General features: G+C 42.4%; 1 protein-coding gene across 1 annotated transcript; it reads right to left on the reverse strand.

The window, feature by feature from the left end:
• Positions 1–364: 364 nt before the first annotated feature.
• PUS1 (pseudouridine synthase 1) lies at positions 365–24515 on the reverse strand. Its single transcript, XM_077461766.1, has 6 exons — positions 24382–24515; positions 20972–21208; positions 14635–14772; positions 5241–5343; positions 3041–3726; positions 365–1191 (listed from the first exon to the last, which is right to left on the reverse strand). Exons 2-6 carry the CDS (start codon positions 21185–21187, stop codon positions 1141–1143), a joined length of 1194 nt encoding a protein of 397 aa, XP_077317892.1. The 5' UTR covers positions 21188–21208; positions 24382–24515; the 3' UTR covers positions 365–1140.
• Between the last annotated feature and the right edge of the window lie 1188 nt (positions 24516–25703).

Raw genomic sequence — 25703 nt, forward strand, 5'->3', positions numbered from 1 at the left:
AATGGCGAGGCTGCAGATGGACACTGATAAGGCTGCATTGATGGGCACTGACCCTTATTTGCCTCACAATTCTTTAATATGTAAGTTTTTTTCCCCGAAACTTCTCTAATAAAATTAAGGTGCGTTATTCGCCAATAAATATGTTAACTGAAGTAAAAAACAAAAACAAAAAAAAAATAAAAAAAAAACACAGCAAATATGATATACTTAACTATCCTTTTACTAATGTTTAAAATAATCAATGTTGATTGAGAGAGTGAAGTTCCACTTTAAGAGTCCAAGAAAGTTCATTACATAATTCAGATTACTATAGGCATTATCTGTTGCTATAGTCTGCTGAACTTCATAAAACAAGACATGCAAGTCAAGCTGTCAAAAAAGGTTTATTAAAACAAAATTGTGTACAGACTGTTAACCGGAAGAGTTTAATTTCTGTAAAGCTTGGTTTTCCACAGTTCTTCAAAGGTGTATGAATTAGCAGCAGAACTAGGCACAAACAATCAAACAGTAAGATGTTTATATGCAATGTCTGATGAGGCCAACCTAGGTGGATACTGTTTTCGGGTAAAGCCTGCTAAACCATCCATACTGCAAGACTGACATAATTCACAGGCATTTTTTTTTTATGAAATCTTCATTTTAAAGGCACAGTAAGAAAAATCATCGGCATGTATGTGTATTGCTGCATTTATAATGATGCAACATCAAACTCTGAAATCACAGTTGATCTCAGTCTCCTTTGAAAAAAAACAAATATATATATATAACCATTGGCATCAAATTCTGTTATACCCGTCAAGATAGTATGGCGCATTCCTTCAGCTTATCCACAGGAAGTAATAAAATAAAGGGCTGAATTATCTTTTGGGGTGAGTGATTAAAAACAAATGTGAAGGGAGCTTATTCTTTCAGTGGAAAGTACAAATTCCAATGCAAAGAGCTGTAACCCATAGTTAAAATTCATCTCTTCATGAACCTAGTAAAATTCGATTGGCCACCATGGGTCACTGTACTTTGCACATTTTCACTGCATTTTACATTAACTTATTAAATAAACAGAGTACACATTGACTTGAGTCAACATGCCAGAGATCATCAAATCTCTACATTTTCTAGCAGCAGAATGGGTTGGGACTACTCTCAGTCCGAGTCCCCTCCATCATCACTCTGCTCAACTGCAGCGCCCTCCACCTGAAAAATAAAGAAAGCACATTAAAAACAGTGAGTGAACTACCTGACTACCCTTAACTAGAGCTGCACAATTAATCGTTAAAAAAATCGTGATCTCGATTCACCCCCTCTGATCATCTCTCCTGCAGAGGTTGCCTATTCTTTTATATAAAAGTGTAGAAACTATCTGCTCACTCAGCTGTCAAAAGAAAAAAATCTGGGCAGTCTGCCAAGTTTTTTTTAACTTGCCATATTGTAACTAAGCTTCCATCTTAGATCAAAGGGTTAGAACTTCTGTGTAAATAAATAATCTGGGCAGACTGCCAAGTTTTCAACTGTGTGCAGGAAGTTTAACCACTTAAAGTCTAAATCTTTTTCTGACACTTCTTTCTTAAAAAGGAGTTTCCATTAAAAAAAATAAAGTCAGCAGCTACAAATACTGCAGCTGCTGACTTGTAATAACAGACTTTTTAACTGTGGGCACCTGGCTGTGGCTTCACAGCCGGGCACCCACTGCGCACGTGCAAGCGATGCCGCGCGCCACGATTGGTCGTGCAGTCATCTGGGACCTGTCACGTGTCCCAGATGACTGACAGGAGGGAGGGGGCAGAGCTGAGCCCTTTCTGCGCCAAGGGGAAGTGATGTCACCAGCCCAGGCACTGAAGGAGGCAGACTACGAGGGACCCCCTAGAAACAGGCATTTAGAGGCAAGTTTAAAAAAAAAAAATCCACATTTTTTTCTTTTTTTACGAATTAAAAAATGTATTTTTTTTTGGTGTGCAACCCCACTTTAAGTTAAAATCAATATTTTTTTGCCAGAAAATTACTTGGAACCCCCAAACATTATATATATATTTTAGCAGAGATCCTAGGGAACAAAATGGCAATTGTTGCAATATTTTATGTCACACTGTATTTGTCTAGCTGTCTTTCAAATGCAATTTTTTGGGAAAAAAAAAATTAACTGAATACAAAAAAACGTAAAAAAAAAAAACAGTAAAGTTAGCCCAATTTTGTTAACGTGAAAGATGATGTTACACGAGAATCGTGATCTTCTAAGAAAAAAAAATTGTGATTCTCATTTTAGCCAGAATCATGCAGCTCAACCCCTAATCTCACGTTTTTTTTTACTACTGTCATAATGGGACAGCAGCAATGATAAATAAGGCTGTTAGAGACCGATGCCAAGTTACAAAAGAAAGTGAAAGACTGACATCAAATTATATATGAGGCGACCAACCACGTTACAGGGTTATTATATAGACAGCTTTCACGCATGCATAAAATGCAGAGGCTACAAAGAAGCTGTGTTCAGTCATGGTAGTGGAATGATGAGCTCCCACGTGGCTATAAAAAGCAGATTACCCAGTTGCATAGAAATGCATTACTCCATATAGGCTCAGAGACCATGACATTTCTGTGTAATTCCTATAAATAAACCTAAACCCAATCCTAAACGAACCCACAGCCGTGTGGTACTGTATCCCGCTTCCACAAAATAACACAAGTAAACGTTCTGGTCAAAAAAAAACGAGGAGAGACTTGTATTTAGATCCCCCTATGCCTAGCAGGGTTCGGAAAAGGAGGAGAGGGGGGTAAGCATAGGGTCTTTTGCATGGCCATGGATCAAGGCACAGGGTCCTTCCCTTGGCCATAAGACTACACTATAAAGATCATAATATTTAGAGATAAGGGTATATTTATTATGCAACATACTTCCTCAACTGCAAGGAATTACTTTCAGAAAAATGCACACAATAATACTGAGAATCAGCAATTTAAGATCAAGAAAAATCGGATTAAAAAAACAAATATAAGCTGCCTTGTCGGACTGTGGACAACTACTAGTAGACATAATTGCACTAGTTACCTTATGGTCATTTGGTTGCTGTGAAGTTGCATCATAGTCATGTATAGGTAAAGTTGCAAGCCAGCTTGCCATTGACTTTTCTTCAATTTCTGTTTGGATGATAGTGGGATAGATGTGCTCCTTTTTAAAGGCCTCAATATTCTCTTCTTTTTCTGTCCAGTCCAAAGACTCATGGAAGCCATCATTGCCAAACCGACGGTTGTATTTCTCAAAGTGAACCGTCTCCAAAACCAGCCCCAGGCCAGGAACTTTGGGAATGTCAACTTTATCATCTCCCCAGCTGCGCTCCATAATGGAAGGAGCTGCATATCCTTTCACCACTGCAATAACCAACCCAATCATCTTCCGTATCTGATGCATCATGAAGCTTTGGCCTTTAACTTTAATTACAGCCAGCTCCAGCCCCCCCTGTTCAAATGGAGGCTCACAGTGCATCTCCATGATGTATCGCTTTGCACTGGGGTCCCTGGGCCCTTTTTGTGATGTGAAATTATGAAAATTGTGAGTTCCCTTGTATAGGGAAAGCAGTTCATTCACTCTGTTCAATGTTTCCTGACTAAGTCGGAAACTTTCATCCTGCGTTTCATGGTCCTTGTGTGCGAATGCAAAAGTAGGTAGTGTGTAGGAATAAGTCCGAGCGTCACAAGAGTTTTTGGAGTTAAAGCGTCCCGTCACCCTCTTTAAACCTTGAAATAGAAAAGCAGAATTAGAACAGTAAAATTATTTTGTTACATTTTTCTAATTATCTAGCATTTTATTATGAACAATAGAGGAAGAGGAAGAGGAAGAGGAGGAGGAGGAGGAGGAGGAGGAGGAGGAGGAGGAGGAGGAGGAGGAGGAGGAGGAAAGGGACCACTCTGTGCAATGCCATTGCACAGAGCAGGTAACTATAACAGGTTCACTATTATAGGGACAACAATAAGTTTTACAAATCACTTTCACGGACAGCTGTTGGCAGTCCTTTAAAGGGGCTTTAATACCAGAAGGGATAATTGGAAGGTGTGAAGGCTGCGATTGCCTTTCACGATGGTCACATGATCAGAAGCCCATCCCGCTGGCTCATAATTAGACACAGTGACCGAGCGCTGTCAGAAACAGCTTGGTCAGTGAACAATGAGCGTGCGCTTAGCACACAACCTTCAGCCGTCATGGATATATGTGGGGCAGCTGAGTGTTAGACCACTTTTCCTGCCACCGCATCTGTGTGTCATGAATTCAGGAGGAGGTTAAAGCTACAACCATTCGCTCCAAAAGTTCTATAACCAAGAAATCAATTACAGCAGTGATAACATAGCTTTTAAAAAGAGTCAGACCAGTCAGCAAAGGTTTAGTAAAGTAAATAGATACACTCACAAAGTGAGTCTTCAGAGACAGGCAAGTGCTGAGGTAATGCCAGCAGCTCTGATCCTTGAAAGTGCTTCTTGGTGAACTTGCTATCCTCCGAGCACTCCAAAAGTCAGGCTAAGGAAGCATAGCTAGAATTGGCGAGACCAGTTCTGACAGCAATGTAGAGATGAGTCTTAATTGAATTAAAAAAAAAAAAAAAAAAAAAAAAAGGGCACTAGCAAAAATAGGTTACTCTTTTACATAGAAAAGCTGCAAATATTTGCATCCTTATGGGACATTAGCATGCTGGTAGGAGGGGTAAATCTGAGCTGGCCTACCATTTTTTCATTTGCCAGCGTCCAGTCCTCCTGTAGGCAACATTATAACCCAAAAATGGACCAAAAAGAAGAAGTTGCATACACCTTTCTCAAGGCAAATCACACACGGTACAACCTTTACAACATTTACCAATAGCTATCTGGCTAACTCTCCCAAGGGCTGGGAAAATGTCTTGAGAAAAGGTGAATTATGTATCAAAACATGTCCATATCACAAAGGAACCTGAAGTTAGCTTTAAATATAGTATTCAGAAGCCACCTTAAAATTATAGATTATTAGAGAACAGCAATAAACTTGTAATTTCCATTCTAAAGGTTTATCCATTTAGGGTTGTGCTAGATGGAAATATTTTTTTTCCTAACTCGCCATGTAAGTGCCAGATAGCTGCTTGATTTTGAAGACTGCTGCAGCACAAACTGCTAGTACATCCTTTGCTTAAAACACAGTAAACTGTGTAAATCAGCTTTGACAGATTTATAGTTTGGAGGAGTAAAATGCAGTCATCAAAAAGTTTCCATAAAGAGAGATTGCTCACCCAGCACTCTGATGTGTGAAGGAAGATGACTATTTATAGTCTCTACTGTGTTATCAATCAGCCTAATCTTCAATGATACAACTTGTCCTGCAGCAGAAACACCCTACAAAAAGGAAAAAAGAAGAAAATTTATGAAAACTGAACTCTGAAATCCACCTTATAATGCCCCAATCTTTCCTCTCATAAAACTTAGTAAATCTCCCTTATCTTTTTTAAAGCTTTTAGTGAAGTTTAAATAGCCCATTTGGACCAACTATTGATCATCATGAACAGATGTAGTGGCTGAGAGTGTTGCATATAGCCTCAGCTACATACAGCATACAGAGCTGTGTTACGGCAGTAGGATGGGAACTTCTCGTCCCCACTCCTGGAACAAAATCGAGTCAGGCTGAGTTCCGCTCAGCTATTCACACGGAGGTTTGTATTCTATGAATGAATACAAAAGCTTCCTATGATTGGCTAAGGTGGAGGGGTGGGAAGACGACACTGCAATCTTAGCCAGTCAGAGAAAGCTTTGTATTAATGCAAATAATACAAAGCTTCACGTGTATGGCTGAGCAGCACTCAGCCCAATTTAATTTTATTCTGGGAATGGGGCAGGAAGTTCCCCTTCGCTTCCTATGGGGGCACTTGTGCAGGCTTGCCTCCGAGCCTCACTGTCTGTGTCTATAGACAGACAAGGAGGGCTTATCCCCACCCCCTCGTTACTGGCTTTGATTGACAGCAGCAAGAGCCAAGGGCTCCTGCTGCTTAAGCAAAGCCTGTGTGATAAGGAAGTGAGAGGAGAGAAGAATTGGAGAGACCAGTTCTGACAGTAATGTAGAGATGAGTCTCTAAATCGAATGAGGGATCAGGTAAACATGGGGCCAGTGACCATCAGATGAAAGAAAGAAGGAAAATTTATACAAATAAAACATATTCCTACTACTTAAAATGGGGAAAAAGTATAGGTAGTTTCTTCCTTGCTTTAACGTCACACGCAAAGAAGGAAAATACTTGGCTTTCATGCTTACCCACTTGCGTCTATCCTAGAACACCTGCCACCAAACAATTATGCAAGGACCCATTTTCAATAGCTGAATAATTGTTTCCAATCAGTATTCTAAAGAATTATGAATTAGATAAAACAACCTAGTAACTTATTTTCAGAAGTAGGGCAGCCCCTGAAAGAGGCTTCTATTTGATACTTCCCTAAAGTCTCTTTTGGCTTTTTTCGAGTTGAAGACGTTCAGGTGTGAATGCAGCCTTAGGCGACTAAAATGTCCAGTACATTTTAGTTGACTAAAATATAACGGGTTTCGTTAAATTGTAATGTATAATTTAGGCATTTCTCTAGAACTGCCATACTCCTGGAGTAAAAATATTATAAAAAAGGAATTATTTATATTATTAAATGTTTGAAAACGCACAACAGACACGGATTTAGCCATTGTGATATATAGCGTCTTAATAAATAAAACCAAGATTCATAAACAAAAAACCCGAGTTAGCCCTTGTACACACGGTTGGAGAATCCGTCAGAATGTGTCCTATCGGACCGTGTTGCCGGATAATCCGACTGTGTGTGGTATGCATCGGACTGTTTCCGTCGGAATATCCATCGGACCAAATTTTCCAACTTGCTGGAAATATTTTCCGACAAAATGCTCCGATCGGACATACTCCGATCAGGTGTAGAGAATTTCGATCGGACAAAGTGCCACGCATGCTCAGATCAAATTCCTACATCAAAGCTATTGGCTACTAGCCTGAACGTAGTCCCATTGTAACCAAATTACGTCATCACGTTCTGAAAGATCGGATTTTCCAACAACTTTGTCCGACCATGTGTATGCAACAGTTTAGGACAAGATCCGTCAGACAAAATCCTGCGGATTTGGTTGTCGGAATCTCCGACCGTGTGTGTAAAAGGGCTAAGACTTACACTGCAGTCACTCCTTTAAAGACCAGACACTTCCACCATGGCCTCAGTGGGAGAGTCATAGGTGTTGTCCTAAAAGACTCCAAGAAATACCGTTACCGGTAAGTCTAACTAAGGTTTTCCCAAATTGTCTTTCAGGACAGCACCTGGAGATGAGAAGCGAGTACTTACTCAAGGGTGGGACCACTGCATGCAGGACTTTCCTGCCAAATGATTGCTCTGCGACTGAGAGCAAATCCATCCTATAGTGGCTTTGCAGATTCATCCTGGTGAAACACCAGCTCCTTCTGCCCAGGATGTTGCCAGAGCACAGGTTGAATGGGCCACTACCCCTGCGAAAGGTTCCAATCCCACGGCCCTATAAGCTTCCTTGATGGCCATTCAAAGCCATCTTCCTATAGTGCTTTTTTAGAGGCACCGCAACCTTTACCCCGAGAACAGAATGAACAGAGAATTTGATTTTCTAAATTCCCTTGTAACCTCAAGATAGTGTAACAAGCATCTTCTTACATCCAAACTGTGAAACACCCTTTCTTTAGGACAGGATGATGCTGGCTGGATGCCATCTCCTGTGATCTATGGAAAACAGAAGAGACCTTTGGCAAAAATCCCGGGTCTGTCCTCAGAACTACCTAGTCTGGGAAAAGAGTAAAAAAAGGTTTAATAATTAGACAGGGCCTGCAGCTCGCTGAGCCTTCTAGCTGAAGTAACCACTACTAATAAAGCTAGTTTTAAAGACCAATCCTTAATTGTAGTGTCCTCTGGTTGTTCAAAAGGTAATTTAGTCAAACCCTGCAAAACCACCGACAAACCCCACTTGGGAAAAAACTTAAAATGGCACTGGCCTGGTTCTGGTCAATGCCCTAAAAAACAAAAGGGTCCTGAGATAATTAACTCTCCAAGAATACTGACAAAGCGGCCACCTGAACTTTCAAAAAGGTACTGGCCGCCAAACCCTTCTCCATTCTGTCATGGAGGAACTTAAGACTGGAAAGGACTTCCTGTGGACAAATTTTTTTTTAACCACTTCAGCCCCGGAAGAATTTAATCCCCTTCCTGACCAGGCCATTTTTTGTGACGTGGCACTGCATCGCTTGAACTGACAATTGCACAGTCGTGCGATGCTGTACCCAAACAAAACTTACGTCCTTTTTTTTCCCCCCCCAGAGCTTTATGTTTGGCGGTGCTTTTTTTTTGCGCTATAAACAAAAAAGAGAGACATTTTTTTTTGAAAAAACGCAATATCTTTGACTTTTTGCTATAATAAATACCATTTAAAAAAAAAAAAAAAAAAAAAAAAAAAAAAAGAAGAACAAACTTTTCCCCCAGTTTAGGTGGATATGTATTCTTCTACATTTAAAAAAAAAAAAAAAAAAAAAAAAAAACGCAATAAGCATATAGATTATGGCATTTTTTTTTTTCTAGTAATGGTGGCGATCAGCGATTTTTTTTTTTAATCAGATTTTTTATTTTTATTTTTTCTCAATAAAAATTAACACAAAACAAACATACAAAAAAACTCTCTTCAGTCTTTAAGCATATCATATATCATGTAACGGTGAAGGGCACTAAGAAGCAATGCCGTATGGCCAAGCAGTCCATTATGCTCATTAGTTATACCTTGACATTTGTGACAAGTTCAAAATAAAGGAGACTTTGTATATTAAGGCCATCATGGTTTTAGTTTTTCTTTTTGTCGGTCATGCGTGTCATTTGTGTATCATTTCCTCCCCTTTCCGCCCCCGGCTACACTGCAGCCAGTTTAGCGGAGTGGGGTGCCGCTATCCCCTAACCCACGGGGAGCGGTATATAAAATTGTAATAAACATTAACCATTAAACCGTTGGGTACAGGAATTTTTATCAGTTTAATTTTAGTTTCTGCAGAACCTAGTATGTGCATATTGTCCCTCTTCTGATCTATTCTTACAAGTAGGGGAGTTATATCTCCCTTGCACCCATATTTAATAGATTTCTCTTTGGCGCTATGATTTAAGGTGGTGTTATTGTGGTGCTGTTCTACCCCCTAAAATTCTGTGATGGACCAGCCGTAATGTGGCTAGACCCGGAGTATCCAGCCAGGGCTCCCATGTGTTCTCAAATTTTCTCGGGCTACCTCGGTGCTTGTGATCAGCGATTTTCAATCAGGACCGAGATATTGCGGTAGACAAAGCGGATACATTTTTGTGACCAGTGACATTTATACAGCAATCAGTGCTATAAAATGCACTTATTACTGTATAAATGTCACCTACAGGGAAGCTGTTAACACTAGGGGCGATCAAGGGGTTAACTGTGTACCCTAGGTGTGTTCTAACTGTGGGGGGATGGGACTGACTTAATAGGAACACACAATTTGTCTCCTCTCCCCTGACAGAACTGGTATTTGTGCGTTTACACACACAGAACCCGGTCCTCATTCTGTCACGGGCGATCTAGGGCGTCTGTCATTGCATCAGCTCCTGGAACACGGTGCGGGCGCACGCCTCTTACAGCGTCTTAAAGAGCCGACTCACAGCTACCAGGAGTTGAAACATTTCCATGTTTTGTAATAAATAAAATGGCCCTTGTTTTTCCTGCTATCTAGCAGTGTCAAAATTAACCAGTCGGACAAGTACATTTTTCTTCAGGATTTGCTCCTCAGTATCCAGGCTGCCAGCCTAAGATGTCCTATATTGGGAGAAGTAAACACCTTTATATTTGCCTGTGATGCAAATAGGTCAGTCTTGTGAGCTCCCCACCTGTCTACTAGCATCTGTAAGACTTCTGTACTCCGGCTCCATTCTGATTCTACCACTCGTCTCCTGCTTAGGAAGTCTGCTACCGGATTTAGGCTGCCTTTTAGATGTATTGCTGTCAGATGCTAAATTGTCCTCTGCTCATGTCAGGATCTGAAGGGCAGAGAGCAGCACAACCTTGCTTCTTGTGCCTCCCCACTTTGAGACGTAGGCTACCACCGTGGCATTGTCAGATAATACTTGGATGTGGTGTCCCTTGATCATTTCCTTGAATGACCAAAGCCCTAGGAGAATGGCCCTCAGCTCTCTCCAATTGATGGATCTCTTGGTCTCCTTGTTTGTCTAAGATACTTGGGCAATCTGGCCCTCTAGATGGGCGCTCCACAGCCCCAGGAGCTTGCATCCATTGTTAACCTCTTCTCTGCTGGAAATGTCCAGAACATGCCCCTGTTTAAATTGGTCCACTTCCTCCACCACAATTTCCTCTCGACACGAGAGGGAATCATGATTTGTTTCTCCAATGACCCCCGTAACACCAATTCTGCAGAATTGTCCACTGAAGATCTCTTGACTGGAGGTGGGCTCACTGAACCACTGGGATCGAGGCTGTGAGAAGTGCCAGCTTTGAAATGGCTGCCTGGATCGTAATTGGCAAACTCGTCTGGACTTTCTTCACTGCGTTCTAGTTTTATTATTTTTTTCCTCTGGGAGAATTTTTTTTTGCTGCACAGATTCGATAGTAAAACCCAAAAATCGTATTATCCGAGAAGGGACCGGGTTCAACTTCTTCCTGTTCAGAACCCAGCCCAAACTAAGGGTCTCTCCATCTTTAGATCCTTCCACAAAAGGTCCTTCGAGTTGGCAAACACGAGGAGATCGTCCAGGTAAGGTACAATCGAAATTCCCCCCATCCTGAGCGGTGCCAGGCCATAATCTTTGTGAAGAGCCTCTGAGAAAAGGACAGTACAAAAAGGAAGGGCTCTAAACCGCCAAAACGCAAATATCTTTGTGATGAAGCTATGGGGACATGTAGATACCCATCCCTAAGGTCTATGGACGATAGGAAGCATCCTGCTGTAAAAAGTTTCCCCACTGCAAAAAACATATCCATTCTCCTGATCTCGCTATGAGGACAAACAGGCGAAGTGTTGGACGGCAACATCCAGTCCATTTGAAAAAGGACTGTAGTCTTCCTTCCACAGTCGGAAACTGACATGCTTGTTAGGAGGTCGAAACAATATCCCTGTTCTGCCTCAATCTCTCTGAGACCTCCAGGGTCTTTTGTATTAGACTTCCTTAGTATCCTGCCTCGGTCTGGCGGGGGGGGTGGGCAAACAAACTGAAAAATACTGACCCTCCTCCCCCCCCCCCCCCCCATCAATTGCAGCCTCACTATGCCCATCCTGCCCATCCTACGCAGCCCCCGCCCCACTCACACGGCTCTGACAGACACCCCCCTGGCACTTACCACCAGGCAGCAGCTCCTCTCAGTGCAGCGCGTGCACCAGGGTGGCGGCGACCTCCGCTGAGTCCGCTCCTCTTCCTAAGCGCCAGGCATCCAATAGGTTGGCCTGGTGCTTTAGCCAATCAGGAAACAAGTTTGAAGCCTTGCCTCCTGATTAGCATGGAGGAAGGTTAGTGTAAAAAATAGCCAAAATTAATTTGCTACCATCACATAATTGGGTGGGATAAGGGCACACTCTCTGCGCCCCAATCCCACCCTATTTTGAAGCATATTAGAGCCTCTGGCTCTAATCAGGTGCTTTAAAAAGTACCACCCCCTCCCGCCCCTACCATAGGAATCCATGCGTCCAGCATCCTTAAAGGGGCCGGGTGCATGTATGGAGGGGGCGGCTCCCACAGTGCACAGACCGCCACTGGTGAAAAGAACAAAAATTCTTGCAGGAGGTGCCCGGCTCAATATTGCCTTTTAACTGTTCAGTCAATGCCATTGCTGGTTTGAGATTAGCTAGCGTTGAGTCCCAGGCCTTCTTTAAAGAGAATCTGCTCTTTTATCCATGGTGTCCTTCAAGTGGTTGTAAAGCTTTACAGACCACTTTAACCTACAGGGAAGCCTAGATTAAGGCTTACCTGTAGGTGCAAGAAATATCTCCTTAACCTACACAGTTAAGGAGATATTTTCCTAAAAACGGGCACTGATGTAGACAATGGCGCAGGTGTACTGAGCATGCCGTTAGTGAAGGCGATCATGCCATCACTGACAGCTCCCACACGCATGCGCCGGAGTGACATCATCGCTACTTAGGCCAGTCACAGCGCCAGAGCAGCGATATCTGGATGTCACTCCGGGTAACATGGCAGCGACGGAGGAGGTGAACAAGGGTCGCTTCGATCTCAGGTAAGTAATTCATAATGAGCTAGTATGCTATGCATACTAGCTCATTATGCCTTTGCCCTGCAGGGTGTTTATTTATTTTTTTATTTTGTAGAGAGGGTTTCCTTCCTCTTTCAGGACCCCATGTCCTCGAACGTTAGGTATGTATGCTGTGAGACCTAGAAAAAGGCTGCATCAAGCTTAGGTCTTTTGTTCCAGACCGGAGCACGATCTTCATCAAAGAAGCACCCGGTGCTTAACTTCCCCCATACCCTGATACATTTTATCATACAGGGATAACTGGGTCTCATCTTCCTTAATGTTCAGGGTGGTATGGATGGTCTTCAACAGATCGTCCACCTCCTTCAGGGACAGCCTGTAACGAGAGGAAGAAGCTTCCTTCTTCTCATCCTCCTCCCCCTCTGATCCTGTTGAGTCACTTCCCCTATCTTCCTCCAAATCGCTGACCTCTCTGGGCACAGAAGCAGATGGGCAAGGACAAGGTGGCGAATTACCCCTACTGCTAGGCTGTGCAACCGGATGCTTATCCAGATAAGATATGAACAACTGAAAAGCGCCCGCCGATTCTTTCCGGAAAAAACTGAGCAACTCATTGGGCTGGGTCGCGGAAGCTGCAGAGGACGTTTCCTCTAACTAAATCCGCTATACAGGTTTGGGAGTATATATATGTTTCTGTGTTTTATTGAATAAAGCTCTATTAGTGGTAATGCACTAGGTTGGTGCGCCCTCCTTTTCTTTTTTGTTTTCCAAAGTGAAGACAGGGACCTCTGCCCCTGCTTACCTGGACCTGGCTGGTGTTAGTGGCTCCTGCTACCCCCACCAGCTCCTCTGCATCCATCTCCAGCGGACGTCCAGCTGCTTTTTATTCAAAGTTCCCGGTCCTTTTGCCACTGCGAGGACCAGAAATACAACAGCTGGGGCCGCCTTCTTCCCCTGCATTCCAGCGGCTGGAATCGGAAGCCGCCACACGCACTGCCAGAAGTGATGTTGTTCGCCACCCAGGACCCAGAACGACTGCCACTGTTCCTTCTGGTACTCACAGTCCCATTTCCAGCCTCCACCCTCCAGTCTATTGAGAGCAGGACCCCCAGCAGCCTCTACCCTTGCCAGGCTTGAAGAGTAGGAGACCCCCGAGCAACCCCCTCCCGTGGGGGGGGGGGGTTGCTGGGCTTGGCCTGAAAACAAAGACAAAGACAAACACCACAGGTATGCCCTCACTTTCCCCATTTGGAGAGAGTGTAGCACACCCCTGGTCCCCTGCAGCGCTCCCACCATGGCGGAGAAAACACTACAACTGAGGCCATGGTGGAAGTGTCCAGGTCTTTAAAGCGGTGACTGCAGTGTTTCCCGGGAAAATGGGTGGAGCTATGATCTCTCCAGGTGCTCTCATGAAAGACGATTTGGGAAAAAATGTTTTGCCAAACAAAAAAAGTGCAAAAAAAAACTGTAAACTCTATTGGCTGTAATGCCATTGCACAGATTACCTGAATATAATACCAACATTAAATTTTAGGGGGGAAAAAAAAAAAAGCAGCCTTTTTCTTAATTTTTTTCTAATCCGCAGCTTAGCAGATGCCCCCAACTTTTCTTATGTGGTAGTGGAGTGTTAATTTTGATGTCAAATTTTGAGTTAGTTTTACTCATAGTCTTTTGACTAATATGCCATTTTAGTTTTAGTCGTATTTTAGACATCTAAATTGTTTTAGTCTTTGGCACAATTTTGATGATGAAAATATTTTTTGGAGATGAAATGAACACTGGACATACGCAAAGATCAAAAAAGGTAGCCTTGCTAATAAAAGGACCCAACCTGCTGCCAATCCCTACTCCCAATATATTATAGGCAAATTACTTATTTGGGGAGACACCAATACATAAGTAATTTTCCTTTTTTAAACTAGTGGGTTGGACAGGAAAAAAAAAAAAAATACCCAATTCCTCATCCACACATTTAAGGTGGATTTTTTTTTGGGGGGGGGTAATTTGCGCTTAGCCTTTGTATTCTGAGAGCAGGAGGGTTTCACCACCATCAAAATACACGGATCAGCGCTGCCAGTTACGTGTGGAAATCAGTAGATGATCAGTAAATGATCTTTTTTGAGCAATTATTGAAAACACTTGAACTTATGGCTACCTTTGATCCCTTCCTACATGGCCAGCATAAAGAAAACTAACATGATGTGGCTAAGCTGCAAACAAGATAAATTGCCACCACCTGTCCTTTGGGACAGGAAAACATTAAGTAGGTTTTTACTTTGCTTTGTGTCCCTAATAGGGATCAGCTATCAGATTAGGGTTTTCATCACTGATAATGAACTGGCAAATCTTGAACAAGTCGGAAAGGAAAAGAAAAAGCTTTCCTGTTCATGTCCAGTGCTCACCTTGTCTGTGCGTGCACACCGCTGAAAGGACATTTTCTTCATGTGTTCTGCATGATTCTCAGGAATACAGTCAGATAGGAGAAGTGCTTGCACAAGTTCATCTTCAATTGTTTTGTACTGTGAAGAACCCACATTTCGCTGTAATAACACACAATGGGACAAAAATATGGAATTATTAATCTTAGTCAAAGTTTAAGCTAAATATAAGTTTGCTTAAAAACACTGCTCTCCCCTACCTATACTGTATATGGTTTGCAAAATACATATACGTGTGAATTAAATTGCTTGAATCAGATTCTGTCTGGTCACATAATGCAGAAGCAGTGGCTTCCCTCTGTCAGGGAGCACAGGAAGGCTGAATTGTCAGGGCCATGATGTCACCTGCTAGCTTCCATCACCCCTCTGTTGTTGGCGCTCCCTTCTCTCCCCTGCAGCAGCTGCTCAGTGACAGAGGGGAGCTATATATTTGTAAACAGATATATATGAATAAAACATCTGCTTCAATGCAGCTTTGTGATTCACATACCCTGTCCCACCACATAAGTAGGCAGGTGACATCTCACTCTTGTGTTCTCTTTAGTGATATACTGGGTCAGTAGAACTACCTACAACTATCCAAAAAAGGTTAATATATGGACCAGACAGAGAGACACACAGTTAGGTCCATATATACAGTTGTGTGAAAAAGTATTTGCCCCCTTTTTGGAATTTGTTTGATGATCTGAGTAATTTATTACACAAAAGATAATCAGAGTAAATACAAAATGCACATTTTAAATGATGGTTTCATTATGGTAAAAAAGCTGTCCAAACTTGCCTGGCTTTATGTGAAAAAGTAATTGCCCCCTAAACCTAATAACTGGTTCTGCCACCCTTGGCGGCAACAACTGCAATCAAGCATTTGCAATAACTGGCAATGAGTCTTTCACATTGCTGTGGAGCAATTTTGGCCAACTTTTCTTTGCAGAATTGTTTTAATTCAGCCACATTGGAGGGTTTTGCAAAATGAACGGCCTGTGTAAGGTCAGGATACAGCATCTCAATTGGATTTAAGTTCGGGCTTTGACTAGGCCACTCCAAAACCAAAATTTTGCTTTGTTTGAAGCATTTGGAGGTGGACTTGCTGTTGTGTTTCTGATCATTGTCCTGCTGCATAACACAAGTGCATTTGAGCTTGATGTCACGAACTGATGGCCAGATATTCTCCTTTATGATTTTCTGGTAGAGCTCAGAATTCATGGTTCCATCAATTATGGTAAGTCGTCCAGGTCCTGAAGCTGCAAAGCAGTCCCAGACCATCACGCTACCACCAACCACCACGTCTGACTGTTGGTATGATGTTCTTTTTATGAAATGCTGTATTGGCTTTATGCCAGATGTAACAGGATGCACAGCTTCCAAAAAGTCAAATTTTTGTCTCATCAGTCCACAGAATATTTGCCTAAAACTCTTGAGGATAATCAAGATTTTTTTTTGGTAAATGTGAGATGAGCCTTTTTGGTCAGCAGTGGCTTTGTCCTTGGAACTCTCCCATGGATGACATTTTTTGCAGTCTCTTTCTTATTGTTTAATCACAAACAATGATCTTACCTGAGGCAATTGGGGCCTGCAGTTCTTTAGATGTTGTTCTGGGTTTTTATGACCTCCTGGATGTGTCGTCGTCATGCTCTTGGGTGTAATTATTGTAGGCCAGCCACTCCTGGTAAGGTTTACCACTGTTTCAAGTTATCTCCATTTGTGGATAATTGTTATCCCCGTGGTTCACTGGCGTTCCAAAGCCTTAGAAATCCTTCCTAGACCGATTCATGTACATTACATTGTTTCTAATATCTGTTCTTGATCTTTTTTAGATTGTGGAATGTTGTGTGGCTTTTTGTGATCTGTTGGCGTGCTTCACTTTGTCAGACAGTTTCTATTTATGCAATTTCTTGATTGAACAGGTCTGGCAGTAAGCAGGCCTGGGCGTGGCAAGTGAAATTAACTCAGCTTTCCAAAATAAAATGCTTTTTTCACATAGGGCAAGGCAGGTTTGAACAGCTTTTTTTCCCTTAATAAATGAAATCATTTAAAAACTGCATCTTGGATTTACTCGGGTTATCTTTGTGCAATATTCAAATTTGTTTAACGATCTGAATCATTTAAGTGTGAGAAATATGCAAAAAAATTCAAAGTCAGGAAGGGGGCAAATACTTTTCCACACAACTGTATTTAGACACAATTATAGTTTTTTTTTTGGTATTTATCAAAATATATTCAAGCTACAGTTATATATAGATATGGGGGCTGAAAGTGCACACTCTCAGATTTAATTTGAAGGTATGTACATCCAGATCGGAGGAAGGGTTTAGGAATTACAGCTCTTAAGAATAGCTAACCCCCTTTTTCAAGGGACCAAAGGTAATTGGACGATTGAATCAAAAGCGGTTTCATGGCCAGGTGTGGGCTACTCCTTCGTTATTTCTTCATCAATTAAGCAAGTAAAAGGTCTTGAGTTTAGTCTGAAGACTCATGCACATGGTACGAAAATCAGAAGGGAAAAGCCCGAAATCGAGCGGTCTGTGGATTTTCAGATCGTTAGTACGGTGCATTTGACAGACAATTTGACTTTTACATCAGACAAAAGCTGGATGTGCAGGCTATAACATTTTTGTATGATGTGAACTCAACGTCTGATTTTCGGACGGCCAGTACAGAAAACCGTCACACAAAAGTTGAAAGTACAAATACGCATGCTTGGAATCAAGGAACAACTGGGAAGAGATCGGTCTTATAAAACTACTGTTTTTACATAATCTAGGATTAACATTCGTGATGCGGCAATTGGTGAAATGTCAAAATTCTCATCTTCTTTAACCACTTACAGACCGGACCATTTTGCTGGTCAAAGACCAGACCACATTTTGCGATTCGGCACTGCGTCGCTTTAACTGACAATTGCGCGGTCGTGCGACGTGGCTCCCAAACAAAATTGACGTCCTTTCTTTCCCACAAATAGAGCTTTCTTTTGGTGGTATTTGATCACCCCTGCGTTTTTTATTTTTGCGCTATAAACAAAAATAGAGCGACAATTTTGAAAAAAAAAAAAACGCATTATTTTTTACTTTTTGTTATAATAAATATCCCCCAAAAATATATATATAAAAAAACTTTTTTTCCCTCAGTTTAGGCCGATACGAATTCTTCTACATATTTTTAAAAAAAAATAAAAAAATCCGCAATAAGCGATTATTGATTGGTTTGCGCAAAAGTTATAGCGTTTACAAAATAGGGATAGTTTTATGGCATTTTTATTAATAATTTTTTATCATTTTTTTTTTTTACTAGTAATGGCGGCGATCAGCGATTTTTATTGTGACTGCAACATTATCGCAGACACATCGGACATTTTTGACACATTTTTGGTACCATTGTCAGTTATACAGCAATCACTGCTATATAAATGCAGTGATTCCTGTGTAAATGACACTGGCAGTGAAGGGGTTAACCAGTGGGTGGCAGTGTAGGGGTTAAGTGTTCCTAGGGGTGTGTTACTAACTGTGGGGGGTTGGGCTTCCATTTAGTGAACACTGATCTCTGCTCCAATCACATGGAGCAGAGATCAGCGTCACTAGTTGCTAGGCAGAATGGAAAAATGCTGTTTACAACAGCATTTCTCCATTCAGCTGTCCCGTGAGATGATCATGGGTATGCCCGGCAGCGCGATGGCAGGGCGGCATTGAAGATTGGACGTACCTGTACGCCAATATGCCTGCCCGTGCCATTCAGCCGACGTACATCGGCGTGCGCTGGTCGGGAACCGGTTAATAGAATAATGAAGCTGCTTTGCATGTACTTATGCCAAATGTATTTTAAAAAGGCATTTGTTTTGTACGATCTGAAAATCGCGAATCAGTGCTCAAACTTCTACTAATATGTAATTAGCAGAAGGGGCCCAAAGGGTGGCACTTGAGAAATGAACATCCTCTTTATACTCCCATAGTACGTCACTACATTCGTGTTTGTCAAAAGGCAATTTTCGGATAGTTAGTATGCTAGAAAAAATGCTGCACACGCCTTTTTGACAAAAATCAGACCGTTTGTACGAGGATTAAGTGTGGTATTTGCATTTGGAATCTACTGCTGTGAACCTCCATCATGCGCTCAAAGTAGATGTACATGCAACTGAAACAGGCCACTGTAAGGCTTAAAAAATAAAAATAAAAAAATCCATGAGAGATATCTGCAACCTTAGGCATGGCCAAATCAACTGAGGAAAGAAGAATGCACTGGTGAACTCTGCAACATAAAAAGGCCTGGACGTCCATGGAAAACAACAGTGGTGGATGATTGCAGGATCCTCTCTATGGTAAAGAAAAACCCATTCACAACATTCAGACAAGGGAAGGACACTTTCCAGGAGGTGGGTGTATCATCATCAAAATCTACAATCAAGAGAAGACTTCACGAGAGCAAATACAGAGGTGCACACCATTCATAAGCCTGAAGAATAGAAAAGCAAGATTAGACGTTTGCCAAAAAACATCTAAAAAAAAAAAAGCCAGACCAGTTCTGGAAAAGCATTCTTTGGATGGATGAAACTAAGATTAAGCCGTACCAGAATGATGGGAAGAAAAGCGTGGAGAAAGCTTGAACAGCTCATGATCCAAAGCACACATCATCTGTAAAACATGGTGGAGGCAGTGTCATGGCATGGGCATGCATGGCTTCCAGTGGCACTGGGTTATTGGTGGTTAGTGATGATGTGACAGAAGCAAACGGATTAATTTTAGAGATATACTGCCAGCCCAGATTCAGCCAAATGCAGCAAAGTTGATTGGACCGAGCTTCACAGTACAGATGAACAATGACCCAAAACACACTGCAAAAGCAACCCAGGAGCTTTTGAAGGAAAAGAAGTGGAACATTCTGCAACGGACGATTCAAATCACCTGTTCTCAACCCAATTGAGCATGCATTTCACTTGCTGAAGGCAGAAAGACCCACAAAAAAAGAACTGAAGACAACTGCAGTTAGAGCCTGGCAACCCATCAGAAAGGAGAAAACCCAGTCTTTGGCAACGTCCATGGGTTCCAGACTTCAGGCATTCATTGCCAGTAAAGTATTTGCTACAAAATATTAAACATTAACATTTTATTTATGATTATATTTGTGCAATTACATTTGAGCTCCTTAAAATGGGGGGGGGGGGGAGGTATGGTGTATAAAAATCGTTGCAGTTCCTAAAATTTGTACTTGATATTTATGTTCAACCTCTTGAATTAAAGCTGAAAGTCTGCACTTCAAATTCATTTGGATTGTTTCGTTTTAATTTTATTCTGGCGGCATACAGAGCAAAAAGCATGAAAATTGTGCCCAAATATATATGGACGTGTGTGCGTGTGTATATATATATATATATATATACACACATACACACACAGTATGAGTATACCCCTCACATTTTTGTAAATATTTTATTATATATTTTCATGCGACAACACTGAAGAAATTATGGAGCTGCATGAGTGCTTCCGGCACTGGGGAGCTACAGTTCATTGAGGGAACCATGAATGCCATGTACTGTGACATACTGAAGCAGAGATGGATCCCCTCCCTTCGTAGACTTGGCTGCAAGGCAGTATTCCAACATGATAACGACCCCAAACACACCTCCAGAACCGCCTTGCTAAAGAAGCTGAGAGTAAAGGTGGTGGACTGGCAAGCATGGCTCTAACATCCACCAGCTCCGTAATGTCATGGAGAAGTGGAAGAGGACTCCAGTGGCAACCTGTGAAGCTCTGGTGAACTCCATGCCCAAGAGGGTTAAGGCAATGCTAGAAAATAATGGTCACACAAAATGTTGACACTTTGGGCCCAAGTTATAATTTCTTCAGTGTTGTCACATGAAAAGATATAATAAAATATTTACAAAAACGTGAGGGGTGTACTCACCTTTTTTAGATACTGTGTAGGGGTGTGTGTGTGTGTGTGTGTGTGTGTGTGTGTATACACACACTTTGTAACTTTATATATACAGTCTATTTCTTTTGAAGTATGTGTGAATTATGCTTAATAGTATTACAGTGCAAAGCTGGCATTTGCTGTATGGACAGGAAATAAAAACATGCTAAATGCAGATTATGTTTATCAAGAATAAACATTCAAAAGTAGATTGTCTTTATAAAATCACAAGCAACTGCATTCACAGCCTTACAAAAATGGGTCTCCTACATTCCAGAAGGGGATTGGAAAACCGATTTTCGAAGGAAAGACTTACAGGACATTTTATATTAATAAACATTTGTGTGTAAGTAGAAGATAATAAACTTGTTTCTATGTGCATCACTGCTCTGTTTACCTGCATGCCATGGTATCCTTTCCCAGAATATGCCAGAAGTAGGACCACTTTTTTCTTGGGATACTTCTTTGCCTGCTCTTCATCATCAGGCTTAAACCTCTTGGCATCATGTCCATTTTCCTCTACGGTCTCAGAATCCTCTTGAAGACATGAAGCCTTCCTGGTTTCTCCCACACTACTAGCCTGTAATATAGTCTCCTCCTTCAGGGATGCCATGAGAAGATCTTACACGGATAACTGCAACAAAGGTGTACAGTAAACTTGTGAAAAAGCTAGTGAAATAAAAGCACTGCTGAGTTCTGCTCAGGGGCCCTATAAGTATCTGAATATCCAAAGCCGAATGCCTGGAATGCAAGCAATCCACATTCGGGTCACTCATCTATGAGTGCATGCTGCCCTAAACACTTGACACACCATCCAGCTGCAAGCAGCTGTCAGTCTCTCACAAAAGTTTGACAAGCTGCTGCAGTGGGGCTGTATGGTGAGCCTTGCCTTCTGCCCACACCTAAATGGCAAAGCTTCACACACCAGGGCTAAACACCCAGCATGCATGTGGAGACACCAGGGCTAAACACCCAGCGTGCATGAGGACTAATATAGCCCCCATATGTATTTTATTAGTGTATTTAGGCATTTATTTGAAGTTCAGCTTTAGCCCTTGTTCACACTGAGGGTGGTTTTGAAATAGTGCAAGCTCAGTCCGACTTCGGGGGTGATTTGACAGACATCTGAGCGGGTTCCTACATAGAGGTCTATTAAAATTGCCCCACAAGTCGCCCCTGAAGAGCGGAAACTACTTTTAAAATTTTAGCGCAGCACCACAAAGTCGGCGTTGCCCCGATTCGAACAGTGCCATTGCCGGCAATAGGCTCCAATTTGGCATGCGATTTGACATGTCGGCCCAATGCGATCGTGGACTTAAGTAAATTTTTGCCAACAAAGAAAAAATGTAGCTAAGGAGTGTTAAATATTAATAGTCTTAAATAGTCTGAATATTCAATTATCCAAACACGTGCAGATGAAATAAGCAAGAATACTATTCCACATGATTGGAAACTTCAAGTGAATGTTCAGAAAATTTTGGAAGTTAGCACTTTGTTACAATACTGTGTCATCTGGCAAAGTTCACTCTGTACACATTGCTGGGTATCCAGTGTGTCCCTGTACCTTAACCACTTGCCTACTGGGCAAACCCCCCTCGTGACCAGACCAATTTGCAGCTTTCAATGGGTCTCACACTCTGAATGACAATTACTCAGTCATGCAACACCGTACCCAATTTAATTTTTTGTCTTTTTTTTCCCCCACAAATAGAGCTTTCTTTTGGTGGTATTTGATCACCATATTTTTTAAGTTCACTCTGTACACACATGGATCAAAAGCTGCAACGTGTGCGAACATACAGGACATATAGGGGAAGATTTACTAAAACTGCAACACAAAGAATCTGGTGCAGATGTACATCAGTGGTTCTCAAATCCTCTCCTCAGGACCCACTAACAGGCCAGATAACTGAAATGCATCACAGGTGATATCATTTTCTGCTCAGCGATTGCAGTATTCTAGTCTGCATCTCCCCAAGGGGATACATAAAACCTAGCCTGTTAGTGCGTCCCGAGGACAGGAGTTGAGAACCACTGCTGTACATAGTAACCAAGCAGCTTCTAGGTTTTATTGCCAAAGCTTGGAGGAAGCTGATTTGTTACTATGTACCGCTGCACCAGATTCACAAAGTTTCCCCATGATGTCAGATAACCAACACAAACACACATGAGGGGAATTTACCAAAGCCCCTTTCACACTGAGACTCGGTTCCCACAGGGACAACATGTCAGGCAACTTAGCCGCCTGAAAATTCACGTTCCGTTCTGTACAATGGAACCGTTCTAATAGGAGTGATTCAAGTTGCTCCGACTTAGAAAAAGGTTCCTGTACTACTTTGGGGGCGACTTGCATTGACTTCTATACAGAAGTTGCTTTGCAAGTCGCCGCTGAAGTCGCATGCAGGTCGCCTGAGGCAGTCGCATTGCAAGTCGTGCTGCCTAAGTGTGAACCAGCTCTAACAGACCGATCAAAATTCAGGTGTCAGTTTTTCAGGTGGACCCGATGGGAACATCCATGGCGCTCTATGAAATGGTGGATGTCAGTTGACACCTGCCGGCATCTGATCCTGTCCTCTAAAAACAGATGAATGGGGATCCATTCCCAATCCGTCTGGCAGATCAGATGGAAACAGTTAGATGGTCCATTTCCATCCTACTGCCCCTTAGAGAACATCGGGATGTGTCTGTGTCCGCTCTGCATAGCGGAGTGGGCACAGACCTGTTATCCACCTGCTCCGCAGAGAGGCAGATCCACTTAATGGAGTCCGCCCCATCTGAAAGGGGTCTAAAACTCAAGCAGTCAGAATCTGGAGCAGCTGTGCATGGCAACCAATCTGCCTTCAAAAGCAGATCTAAACCCTCAAAGATACTCACCTCCATGCGGTGTTTACATCCCTGGCTGGCTGTTGTAATCGTCCCCTAGGCAGCCTCTTCAATGGTTGTGGGTGAGGGTTGATGCCATCCATGCGTGCGGTAGGGTTGCCACCTCATGCCTTTAAACCCGAACACATATGAATTACATGGGTTCTGAGGCTAATTTAATGCAGAAGGGGCACCAAGCGAGTTTGTTTACCACCTTAATCAGCCACAGAACCTGCGTGTTCAGTTTAAAAGGGATGAGGTGGCAACCCTAGCGTGCAGGAGTAATTCTGGCACAGATGAGATGGTAGAAAACTGCGAGCAGACAGATACGTTTGCGTTTTGCAGAAGAGAGGTAGCAGTAATAAATGGGCTGGTTTGCAGTTCTTGATAAGTTAGGTGTAGTTCCCTTTAAAGGCTAGGTTCACATTTGTGCATTGCAGGAACATGTACAAAGCAGCGCGCTCTTTCCTGCGACGCACAGCCCTTTTACAGACACAGCGCTGCCTACCATGTAAAAGTACCATATGTTTTGGTGCGGCACAAGTTTTCAACAGGGTTGTGTGCTTCTTTATTGTGCGTCAGTTTCCACGGGCTGCCCTGAATGCAACACGCTCGTTGTCGTTCGGTGAAAGGAGCCCAACCGAACAAGCGGACGCTAGAAGATGATCACTATGCACAGCTAATCCAGATTCCGCCTATTCCAGTATTGGTACATTCCCATTATATAATTCTCATTGCTAACAATGAGGTGCTTGTGTAGAATTGGTTTCTAGAATAGTGGTCAGTACACAAAGCATGCAATCAAACACCACAGGAAGACTGATGAGAAGCTCTAAAGCCATTAAATACAATGTAACATGCACAGGTTTAAATGAAGTGAGAGCAGCAGAGACAGACACACACCACTGACAGGGAAATGACAGAACACACACACAGAGGAAATACCTGCACGTGGATTACTACACAAGATGCCAGATCCTTGTGTGCTGGAGGACCTGCGATGACATCACGATCATGTGACCAGACTCACATAGCGAGCTCACATGGAGTGAAGGACCTTCGGTGATGCTTCTGTCACGTGACTTGGCTAACAGAGTGGGCGGGGCATGGGGTGCAGACTGGAAAGAGCAGTGTTTAGTCATAGAAGTCTTAGTTCACATAAAAGGACCATTCATCCTAGGGCTGTTCCCAAGTACACATTGAAGCCTTCACATAAGTAGATATTAACCACTTAAGGACCGAGCCTCTTTCTGAGATTTGTTGTTTACAAGTTAAAAAGTTTTTTTGCTAGAAAATTACTTAGAAAAAAATGTATAATGTTTGGGGTTCTAACACCCTAGAGCAGGGATATGCAATTAGCGGACCTCCAGCCATTGCAGAACTACAATTCCCATGAGGCATCGCAAGACTCTGACAGCCCCAAGCATGACACCCAGAGGCATGATGGGATTTGTAGTTTTGCAACAGCTGGAGGTCCGCTAATTGCAGATCCCTGCCCTAGAGAATAAAATGGCAGTAGTTGTAATACTTTCTGTCACACCGTATTTGCGTAGCGGTCTTATAAGCGCACTTTTTTGGAGGAAAAAATACCCTTTCTTGATTTAAAAAATCAAACAGTAAAGTTAGCCTAATTTTTTTTATATTGTGAAAGATAATGTTACGCCAAGTAAATTAATACTCAACATGTCACACTTCAAAATTGCGCCCGCTCGTGGAGTGGCGACAAACTTTTACCCTTAAAAATCTCCATAGGCGATGTTTTAAAAAATTCTACAGGTTGCGTGTTTTGAGTTACAGAGGACTGGGCCAGAATTATTGATCTTGCTCTACCGATCGCAGTGATACCTCACATGTGTGTGATTTGAACACCGTTTTCATATGCGGGCACTACTCACGTATACACTCACTTCTGCATGTGAGCTTGGCGGGACTGAGCGCGTTTTAAATTTTTTTTTTCCTTATTTATTTTACCTTTTATTTTTACACTGTTCTTTAAAGAGGAAGTAAACCCTGATGAGTTTACTTCCTCTTTCATTCCCTGCAAAAGGCAAAGCATAATGGACTACTATGCATCGCATAGTAGCCCATTATGTGTCACTTACCTGACACAGGAGCCAGCGAAGTCACCACTGTCCCCTGTAGTCCGCCGCATCCATCTTCTTGGTGGGGTCTCGCAGCTCTGCCGCTGTCATTCGGCGAAGCCGCGACGACGTCACTCCCGCGCATGCGAACGGGAGCCGACACGCGCGGCAGCTCCGTCGTTGAGA

This window comes from Lithobates pipiens, unplaced genomic scaffold (genome assembly GCF_037356315.1).
Source record: "Lithobates pipiens isolate NorthernLeopardFrog02 unplaced genomic scaffold, aLitPip1_a1.2 Scaffold_3, whole genome shotgun sequence".
Taxonomy (NCBI): Eukaryota; Metazoa; Chordata; class Amphibia; order Anura; family Ranidae; genus Lithobates; species Lithobates pipiens.

Excerpts from the sequence above, each read along its gene's own strand:
- PUS1 (XM_077461766.1), bottom strand. The coding sequence starts at position 21,187 with ATGGCATCCCTGAAGGAGGAGACTATATTACAGGCTAGTAGTGTGGGA. Across the intron at positions 14,773-20,971 it reads AAGGATACCATGGCATGCAG|CGAAATGTGGGTTCTTCACA; the intron begins GTAAACAGAGCA and ends GTGTTATTACAG. Across the intron at positions 3,727-5,240 it reads TTCACACATCAGAGTGCTGG|GTTTAAAGAGGGTGACGGGA; the intron begins GTGAGCAATCTC and ends TTCTATTTCAAG.